Consider the following 11,140-nt stretch of genomic DNA (forward strand, 5'->3'; position numbering starts at 1 on the left):
TGCAATTAACAGGAAGAAAAATTGCTTGAAGACTGAAGGATACTTTACTGTTGTTAGATAAGATGTGTAGACCACCAATGAACCATGCCCTACAATTAGAGACTCTCTGTAGAGCAGTTCCCAATTTTGAGCCCTATGTTTACTTGCTACACGTAGTGTCTAAAAGCTGTCCTTTTTGTACATGGGCTGTTCATGTGTGTGTGTGTATCGAGGGGCTTTCAGCACAGATGTGGCTTAAAATGTTTTCTTCAAAAAATACACTCAATAGCACAGTGCCTGTTTTTTGTGTGCTTATGGTATCTAATATCTTCTTTAACCTGGTTACGCTGCAGTTTACATTACTTTTTACACAGATGTTTCATTTACTCTTTTATGACAGTTGTTAAAACAAATTAAAACATTGTTAAAGGTCGGTTGAATGTTAGCTTTTTCACTTTGTTCTTTTTCCCCCTCTTGAATTTTACAACTTCACCTGGGTTCAGGGTTCTCCATTAATTCCTAAGGTAGACCATTTTCCTGGATTCCCTCTACTTTAGATGCTTTGAAGTTTTGTGGGGGAAGCGCAGAACCCTGAACTTAGGTGGTGGCAGGTAAGTGAAGGAAAAAACTGTGTTTTTTAAATGAAAGCTAATTCCTTTCAAGACAAGTTGGAGTGCACATGTTTGTAGTGATTTGGATCTTAAATTGCTTTATATTTGAATTACCATTGTTCACGTTTAAATTCTAGCCCTATTAGAAAAGTAGGGAGTTAAAGAAACACCTTGATTTCTGAAACTGTCATTCAGCAGCAGCATCAATCCTTTCAGTTTAGTCAATGTAATACTTGAAGGAATTGCCTTGTTCAGTAGTAATTCCTTCAACTTTAATTGGCTGGTGTGCCTAGGCTTATTAGGTCTAAGACAGTCATTAATACTTGAAAGTGCTTGATACTTAAAGCCTGAATGAAAAGCTTGGCTTTTCCAAGTGTGTGCTGGTTGTATATCTCTACTATAACTGCTATTGTGCTAAGCTAAATATATACAAATGGTGGTTGAATAGACTTCGTTATGCAGAATTCTAGCACTACTATTGAATGATCTGACTTCATAATTATTATCCCCGCTTTGACTGTGTAATGCTCCTTCCTTTTTCAGGGTGGATTGCAAGAAGTCGCAGAGCAGTTGGAGCTGGAAAGGATAGGACCACAGCATCAGGCAGGATCTGATTCTTTACTCACGGGAATGGCCTTTTTCAAAATGAGAGAAGTAGGTGTCCATATTGCTTTCTGTTGTAGTTTATGTGGATGAAAGTAATCTGCTTTAGTAGTCAATATTGACTACTGTTCACACTTATGAGATGTCCTAGAACCATTGACCCACCAAACCAGTGGCAGTATAACAAATTTTCAGAAGAAGTAAGAGAAATGCATGAGAGGGCATCAATTCTGTGACAAAGGGCAGAGTCTATGATGGGCATTCCCATGCAAAGTACAATCTACCACCAACAAATCCTTTCCTTTCCTTGTTTTGGTTTGTGTGTGCACTTAGTGAGGGGATGTCTCTACATGGTTCTCTTTCTCCTCCTTCCTCCCCTTGCTGGTGCTGTTCCTTCCTGTAGTCTGTGGGCCTTCATCTTCCACGGCAGGGAGCCCTAGCTACCTGAACCTATCGTCCACTCCCTGGGTCTTCTGAGAGATTGAAGTAGGTGGCTCAGGCCACTCTGTCGGTGCTTCTGTTCACCACCACCTCCTCCAGCTGACAAGTCATACATTCTTCTTTCCACAAGTCATACCTTCTTCTGTCCCTATGGGTGCTTCACATCAGTGCAGTCACCTTTTCATCAGCATTTTCTGCACATCCATGCCTACGTCCTAGATATCCTTGTGTCTGGTATGAGGGTATATGGGAGGACCAGACCTGTCACCTCTCCAGGTCCTTCTCAACTGCCTGTGCCTTGAGACAGAGCATCATGTCTGTTAGACACACAGCTTACTGTCTCTCTCGCTTAATCTTTCTCTCTTCTTTCTGGTATTGTCTTTTATTTAGAAGTTTGTGCTCTTCCTCCCCCACCCCACCTTCTTTGTTTGCCCAATCTGGGCCTTGTCTTTTCTCAGGACTTGAACCATAGTCTCGAGTATGGATTATGCCTGAGAGCCAGGGCTTCAAACCCTGCCAGACTTGGCATAAATATTTCCCCCTCAGTGACAGACATTCAGGCTGCCTCCACTGCCTGGGACAGATATATGTCCCCTCCAAATGAAAGAGCTGCTCTGGATTTAAAAGCAGATCTAAGAAATTGAGGGACAACTTCAGGTCCTCATAAGAGAAGGTCAGACAATTGCCAAGCTCTCTCTACAGGCCTCTCTCAATGTCGCCAATACAGCTGCATGTTCGATGGCTACAGCAGTAGTCATGTGCCAAGCTTCTTGGCTGCGCTCCTTCGTATGGCAGCTAGGGATCAACTTAGGGTAAAGGCACAAATATTTCTAGCCTTGTTAAGATGTGAGGAGTGTCCACGCTAGCTTTTACAAATGTGTGGCATACCTCGAGTTACTGGCAATCCGTTAACTTAGTGTACCAGTTTACTGAAGATGAATCTTGTAAGTCTCTTGCACATCCCTAGGACTGCTCTGTGGCTGGGGGGAGAAATTGGTTGCTGTTAATGTAATTTTATTACATTAATGTATTTATTTTTCACACAAGAGCATGTGTTAAAACATTGGCACAAGAAACTTCTCTTTTACCAGTGTGTCTGTATTCTGGCCACATGCTACAGACTTGTGGTTCTCATTTAATATGCAAAAAGTGTTCAGACAGTGGCAACCCTCATCTTTAACATCTTAATCCAAGTTAAGTTGGAGCGTTGAATGCTGGGATGTGTAGCTTCTGAAGTCCATGTTGCCATATGAAGGAGGCGGTAGCTGCATGCCTCTGGCAAATATTGTTTCATTCTAACCCTTACTGTACATCACACAGTCTCCATGTGGTTAGGCTTGCATTAGTGTGATTGGCAGGGCACAGGCTAGAGCTGCAGGGCTGGACTGATCTTTTTCTGGTAAGATCCAAGCATGAGGCACTGGTACTGTGCAAGTTTCATAGAATCATAGAATATCAAGGTTGGAAGGGACCTCAGGAGGTCATCTAGTCCAACCGCTCAAAGCGGGACCAATCCCCAATTTTTGCCCCAGATCTCTAAATGGCCCCCTCAAGGATTGAACTCACAACCCTGGGTTTAGCAGGCCAATGCTCAAACCACTGAGCTATCCCTCTCCCCACAGTACTCCAACTCCTCCTTTGAGCTCAAGCTTTACATGGGATCTAAAACAATGAAGGGGGATAGAGGGGAAAAGTGAATAACATCCATATCTTTCTCAGTTCACAGAGTGTGATTCTACATTTAAATGTGATTTGAGAGAAAAGGTCCAAACCCATGAAAATTCCCCTAATAATAAAGTGCAGCCAACTTGCATTCTTCAGTTACTACCACTGTACCTTGTTACATTTTCACTAACTACTAGAGCTTAGCTGGGAGCAATAAGAATCTGAGTTTTCTAATTAAAATGAGGCGTGATCTCACTGTTTTTATAAAACAAGCAAAGATTTTTAATTCTATTGTTCAGACCTTCATAGGAGCTTTGAAAATTTTTCTCCTCTATTGACTCTTGCACTGTTTTATTTGGGAAATGGTGAATTTTATGTTTGTATTTTGAATGAATCATATCAACAAGGCTTTTTGCTTTGCTAACTTGTGTTTTTGTCCTAAAACACACGTAATCTTTCACCAGTATTATTTTAGCTCTGGAAAAGGTTGTGTATTGATTGTTGATGTAGAACCAGCAGGGGGAGCACAACTTTCTGGTCTGGCTTTTAAGTGCCACAAAGGAGGTCACTGATCTCTCTCCTTTTCTCTCCCAGTCTAAAAGAGACTTTGCTTCTTGATGCTGCACCCCGGGGGAGTTTTTTTAGAAAAGCTAGTGGTGGGCTTTTTAAAGACTTTAAATTTAAAAAAAAAAAAAAAAAAAAACACCCCAAAAAGTAAAAGTGCCCTTAGGCAATTCCTGGAATTCACTATCCTACATGCAGGAAATGCTGCTCTAGGCAAATCCAAGTTTTTTGGGAGAAGAGAGGGTGGATGACTTGAAAGAATGTCTTGACTTTCTGCCTGCACTCATCCTGTCTCCCTTAATTTGTTGTGTGAGCTCTCTTCTCTTCATATTTACTCTAAGCCCTTTCTCTACTTCTTCATCTTTTAGCTCTTCTGTAATTTTGTAAAGTGCTGCATCCGTGCATTATTTATTCAGTTTTTATTTTAGCTTTGCCAGTTTCTCGTTACAGGGAGAGGATTTGTTTAAAGGTGACATACATGTATTTGCATCTTCCTGCATTCCCAAAACTTCATCATAGATGCTGCAGCCATGTTCAAGCAATAGGAAATTAATGCCCCTGAATGTAGACCGGGATTTAAAGTAGATAATGGTGGATAAAATCTTTAGGAAAAACTGGTTTAGTTAGATTTACACCCCATTTAAACATTCAGTATATCTTGAAAACCACACTGAGTAGTGTGTGGTGCTTAATTAGGAAGGGTGAAGGAGAAGGCCCACCAAACTCACTTACAAAGACAGATTGTTCTGTTGCATTTGTAAGACACAAGGCTCTAATTCTTGGGTTAAAATAGACTCCTGAGACTTCTAGAGTTGTCACCATTTACCACTGATCAAAATAAGGGAAGATGCATTGAAGGGCTAATATTCTTTCTCTCATGGCCAAGAACACTTCAGTGCCAAGAGTCACTTAGTTATTTTGGTTTAGTTTCACTTACATGTGGAGTATGAAAATTCAGACTTTTACAAAAGCCTGACAGTATTTGATCTCATTAAGACTCTTATTTTTCGGTATTGATTTTGTCTTTTTTAACTCCTTTTTAGATGTTCTTTGAAGATCACATTGATGATGCCAAATATTGTGGTCACTTGTATGGCCTCGGTTCTGGTTCTTCCTATGTACAAAATGGCACAGGGAATGCATATGAAGAAGAAGCCAACAAACAGTCATGACATGAAATGGGAGGTCATCTTTTCTGAGCTCTGTGTGCTTGTATATAGGTTTTATCTCTGGTTGAATCCCTTGGACAATTAGGCTCCCCCCACACTTCTCAGCACACTTTATTTTCTGCCTTTCTATGTACTAAATCTGACTGTTCCTATCACAGATCTGATCTTGATATGTTGAATTTTCTGAGTTAAATTTGGCCTTTGTACCTACCCAATCTGTAAAGAAGCATGTCTAGGATCAGCGTGGCAGAGAGAAGGGGAAAGCTAAATCATAATGAATATTCTGGTCAACTTACCTAGTTGGTCTTAGTTTTGTTTTTTTCCCCTACCCCCAAATTAACTAGCACTGATTTGTAACTAACTTCCCTGTTTCATGTCTGTCCCTTCCAGTATGCTGGTGTTTTAGCTATTCAAGATTGCGGACCATCAAATTTGCACTTTAGAGAGTGACTCTGACTCAGATCCTCTGTTTTATCTGAAGTTTTGGGGGTTTTTGCCCTGAGCTAGAAAAATAAGTCTGCCAACTTTAGCAACTTCACACTGTATTCCTTGGTTTTTGAGCCTGCAGAACATAACACATTCACTGCATAACAACGTTTGTTTGTTCAAGCGAAACAAACTACTGAAATCTTAGTAACTGCTGTTATCTTACTGGTGTTCAGTCTTCCAAGCACATCCTTCCTGCGCATATCAGCTTCTAATTGGCCTGCTGCTTTAAAGCCACTCTGTGATGGAAGAAAATGTTTGAAAACCAGCTTTACACCCTTCAGGAAAAATTGAGAGACTTACTTTTGTATTTTTGCCATTGAGCTGAAAATCTGAGGATATTGGAACTGCAGTGGTTCTATTATGGCACACTTCCCTGGATTCAGTTCCTAGCTTTTATTCCAGTAATGTATTACCTAAATATTTTTTATTTTTTAAAGTCATATTTATTATGTACTTGATTTGATGATTTTTGCAAGTGAGTTTAGTTAAGGATAAAACCCAAAGACCTGAAGTAAACTTTATATTGAATGATTAAATTAGAAGGAAGATAAATTGTGCTTTTGTAGTTGCTACAAAGACAGATGGTACAGATATATTTGTTGTAAAACAACAAAATATAAATTACTTATAGCTAATAAAGTTACCTGAGGAGTGTAATGCTAGTTTTATTTTTTGAGTGTATCTTAGCAATATATTTTATATATATTGTTTTAAAGGACTGTAATGTACTTTAACCATGCATAGCAGAGCAATTGTGCAGGAAGACTTTTTTGGGATTGAATAGCTAAATACTAGCCTGAAATGATGGAATGCACGCCTCAGTGTGAGTGCGTTATCTTCACTGAAATCAATATTTGCAAATCTCCAAATGTTCGCCAAATTGATCTGTTTACCTTGTACTTTACAACATTCTTTTTTCATTAAGTTACAATAATATAACTGGGTGGTCCTTTTTAAAACAAGAACAAATTATTTGCATAACAGAGGGTATTATTTGTTTTTAAAGCTTTTGTAAATAAAGGCTTCAGAAATGTTTTCTTACATATCTACAGACTGGTAGTTTTGTTCTGAAACCTTTACTGGAATGTATATTGTACCCCATTCAGTCCCTGTATACTTCCTATTCCACCATGCATACTAATTCGTCTTTCTGGTGTCTGAAAGAGCTTTTAACAGCTCCCAAGTGGTGCCAGCACCAGCTTATTTCTGCCAGTTGAGAGCATAGCAGGAGTCTGTTTCTGTGTCCAATTATTTCACTGCTGTTAGCCTAATTTATGAGTGTGTGGGTACAACTACCCAATTAAGTTTCTCTCTTCAGGTATCTAGAGACTGTCATTCTAAGAAGTTGTGCTGGATCACTCTTTATTTTGACCTCTGAGTCAGATGGGCATAGATAAGGACACTGTTGGCATTTAACAAATAAACATAGGTGTGTATCTTGAGGCCCAATCCTGCTTTCATTTGAATATCCAAATCACCTGATGACTTCAGTGGGAGTTCAGAGTATACTAGGAATGCAGGATTGGGCCCTTTGAAGGTCTGATGTACTTTTGTCAGACAGAAGCTGTTAAGATTTAAAACACTATGATGGGATTATATGTGGTTATGCTTTGAGGGAAAACTAGTTTTTATATGGTTTTTTTATATTCGGTTAACTTTTGTTTTGAAGGATCTTCTCAGCTGTGGATAAAAGGGACTTTTCTAAGTTTTTGAAATATTCCTTGGTTGTTTGTGGTGGTAGACATTTCTGCTCTCTCCCTCTCCTTCACAATGGGAAGGGTCAGTTTTTTTAATTTAAAATTGGACTAACTTGTTTCAAAGGTGGACATGATGTCTTTGCGGAGATAAATCCATATACATATTTTAAATTGAACTGCTCCAGAAATGTAGACACGTGCCTCCTTATTCTAAGGCCAAGAATTCTCATCATGCCCCTGCTACCTCCCAACCTCCTCGAAATCTGTTACTAGATAGCCTTGTTTGTTGTTCACATTTCCTTTGACGTAAGCCTATTTGTTGCGCCTAATGTTCCTTTTCTTGTCACTTGCATTTTGGCTTCTCTGGTTAGCTGTGTCTAACTCTTTGGGCACTGGTTTATGTGTTAGAGCTAAGTAGGTGCTGGGTGGCATGATGGCTAAAGAGATAAGCTCCATCAGATATTCAAGAAATTCAGCAAATGATTGAGAACTTAGTGTTTTTCTTTGAGTGATTGTCCACACGGATTCAATATGTGAGTGAGAGGATTCTTTTAGCAGCAGATTCTGTTGGGGCCAAGCCTGTGCCCTAGGTGTTTGTGCATCTCCTATCTATGGCAGAGCAGGCCCAACGGTTTCTCTTTACCACCTGTGACAGCAAGATGGAAGCCCTGCAGTTGTCCACTTTCTTTGCACATTGTGATTGTTTTAATTCTTTTTTTATTACCATTGTCAAAATACTTATTATTCAATTACCCTAAATGACTCCCCTTACAGGAGTACTAGCATTATGGCAGAAGCCAAGTTAACTGGGACTTAAGGCCTGTCCCTCATGTGACACTGCAGTGCTTATTGATGATGGGTATTCCTGCTCCCTGCTTTGTCTTGGAGAAGGACATGTCCCAGAGTGATGTTCCATCTGTTTGCTCTTTCTCCAAGTGAACTCAGAGTGAGGGAAGCCCCTTTGAAGCTGTTTCTACGAGACCAAATGGATGCAAGCCATCTCATGCCGAGAGGAGAGCTGCAGCCAGGCCTCTACTGTCCAGTTAGACTCTCTGTAAGTGTGTTGGTGAGCAGTGATTCCACCCTGAGCTCTTGGGCCACATCTACTCAGAGGCCCCACTCATCTGCCACTACATCGGCATCGAACTCTGACAGGCAGAAAGGAGCACCGATAAGCAGGCAAAAAGGAGCAAAGATAAGCCCAGACACAGGCTGCCGTCCCTGGCACCTGGCAGAGTGAGACAGAAGGGTCAGCAAGGCCATGACTCATCCTGGGTTCATCCATCTGAAGACCCTGAGAAGGTCCATTGCATTGTCCTGGTACAGACTCCCAGTGGACAGCACTGCTCTCTGTAGCAACCCTTCAGCATTTACCCCGACACTGATTTTCTTGGTACTCAAGCCTCAGCACCAAGTGCCTCTGTGATAGTAGCCCCAGTACCATACACATTGGTACCCACTACCTTGGAACCAATTACGTCTGCATCTAAACCATACACAGTGTTCAGTGATTTTAGCTGTGGGCACAGTGTCAGAGTTGTCTCCTCCAAAAAATTAAGGAAGGTGATAGCTAAACCCCCAGCCTTGGAGTCACTGGTATGCTGGGGTAGAGAAGTATTCCCAGTACCAACCTCCTCCGTGGAGACAGAGTACACCTGACATAAGTGCCTCTCCCTTAATGGAGGTCTAGTCCTTTTCGTCGTCGTCCTCCTCTGCTGAGCATAGCAGAGAATCATCTACCACTTGCCCACCATCCCCTCCCTTGATAGCCATCTGGGAGTCAGGAAGGAGTCTGTGAGAGGTAATAGAAGTCTAGGCTTCATGGGGATCATAATATCTGTACTGTTCTCGGTTTCTTCCACCTCAATATTCCTATCCATACCAGTTTGGGTTTACTGGTGTGCAGCCGTACTCCAGGAGACTTGCTTCATCCTCTGTCTGCAGGGCAGGATTGCCCTTCCTGAAAGGTAAATCAAGCCAATTACTTAAGGGAGGAAGAGAGTTGAAGAACATCATCAGCTACCAGAGGAAGTGAAGCTGATCTCTGCTATAATCTCATCCTCCTCTGATGAGATAGTGTCCACCTAAATTGGTCTCAGCTGAGTTTAATGAATTCCAGGACCTGATGAAGTGCATGGCAGAAACTTTGGCTATACCCCTGGAAGTAGTCAAACAGCTTGTGTTGGTGTTCTCGAACATTTAATATCCTTTTACAACAGGGAAACAAATCTAGTCTGTTCATAAAGGTCTACTGGAGCTTGCAAGAACTGTCTGGCATACACCTGCATCTATCCCAGCCAAGTCAAAGGAGCTGACGGGATGTACCAGGGCCCTCCTAAAAGTTTTGAGTATTTCTATTCACATCCAACACCAGGTTCTCTCATAGTGGTAACAGTTCAGGAGAAATCAAAACAGCAGAATCCTCGTATGTCCATACTTAGAGAAGAGAACCCAAACAAATTGTCCCTGTTCAGTGACCAGGGGTATTTGTCGGCTAGTCTCCCGATGAGGCGAACAACGTGGCCCTTCTCTCAAAATAGAACTACCTATAAAATGAGAAGCTTGTCCTAATTTTAAAAACTCTGTAAAGAACACCAGGATGACATGAAGCCTATTGTGGTGGAGGGACAACTGACTGCCCATAGATCATTACAGGCTGTGCTAGATGTTTGACAGTATGGCACATGCAGTGACCATTGCAGTAGCCACGAGGGGTTATCATGGCTTCAGTCCTTGGCCATTTCCAACAGTGAGGACCTTCCATTTGAGGGTAACAAACTGTTCGACAATGGAACAAATGAGGCCTTCCGCTCCTCAAAAAAATTCACTGGCAACTGGGCTCTTTGGGCCTCTGTTCCAACCTCTAGAAGAAAGCAGTCATGCCAACAACTGCCCTGCCAACAGTGTCCCGCTGTAGGAACATCTCCCTACCAATACAGAGTCCTGCCCTTTGATCTTTCTATAGTATCAAGGGTATTCAAGAATGGAGCAATAGTGGCAGCTCATCTACGGAGAATCCAGGTCTGTCCTTACCTCAGTAACTCGCTGACTTGTGGAAGATCACCGCAGCAGGTGACCGACTCTAGTCAAGTAATTCTAAATATTTCTGCTTTACTAGGTCTCAAAATCAACAGACAGAAATCCACATTGTAGAGGTCATAGGAGCACGGTTAGACTGAAGGTCAGTGAGAACTCACTTTCCATGAAAGATTCCAAACTAACCAGGTCTTATCAATGAACTAAAAGCTCATCCAAAGATACCAGTGAAAACATACCTTAGACTTCTAAGACACGTGGCCTCATGCATTTATGTTACAGAGTATGCCAGACTTCACCTATCCTGCATGAAAGGGTGGTTGAAATCTGTGTATCTATCCAGCATTCACCACATGAACATGATGGTCACAGTCCCACAAGAAGGCATTTCCTCATTAAACTTGTGGAAAGATCCTCTTCACGCATTCAATGAAGTACCCTTCTCTACAGCTTTGTTTGCCAAATTTCTGATGACATCTGACTCCACTCAGGGATGGGGGCACCTTTAAATTCAGGGCATGTGGTTCCATCATTAAGCTTGCCTCCACATAAACATTCTAGAGCTCAGACTTATCCTGGCATGCAAAGTATTCTTGACTCCTCTTCGGGGATCCACAGTAAAAATGTGGATAGTCAATGTCACAGCGATAGATCGTCAACAGGCAAGTGTGGATGATCTTGCTCCCCCATCTGTCAGGAAATCACATGTCTATGGGATTGGTTCTTCCAAACCAAATCACACTGGTGGGTCTTCACTTTCCTGGCCTTCAGGACATCTTGGCAGATCAACTGAGCAAGCAATTCTCTGACAACCACAAGCGGTCTCTCAAAGACTCAGTCCTACAGAACATCTTTCAGAAGTGGGCATTCCCAGAAATAGACCTGA

General features: G+C 41.6%; 1 protein-coding gene across 3 annotated transcripts in view; it reads left to right on the forward strand.

Annotated features, from left to right (window-relative positions):
- CNOT7 (CCR4-NOT transcription complex subunit 7) overlaps positions 1 to 6,564 on the forward strand; it is a 31,651-nt gene extending 25,087 nt beyond the window's left edge. For all 3 annotated transcript variants that reach the window (XM_073341934.1, XM_073341932.1, XM_073341933.1), the window contains exons 6-7: positions 1,134 to 1,244; positions 4,907 to 6,564. In XM_073341934.1, the coding sequence (XP_073198035.1) occupies positions 1,134 to 1,244; positions 4,907 to 5,035 (240 nt within the window). In that variant the 3' untranslated portion in view covers positions 5,036 to 6,564. The remainder of the gene's footprint in view (positions 1 to 1,133; positions 1,245 to 4,906) is intronic.
- The last annotated feature ends 4,576 nt before the right edge of the window (positions 6,565 to 11,140 follow it).

The sequence above is a fragment of the Lepidochelys kempii genome, chromosome 4 (genome assembly GCF_965140285.1).
Source record: "Lepidochelys kempii isolate rLepKem1 chromosome 4, rLepKem1.hap1, whole genome shotgun sequence".
NCBI classification, from domain to species: Eukaryota; Metazoa; Chordata; order Testudines; family Cheloniidae; genus Lepidochelys; species Lepidochelys kempii.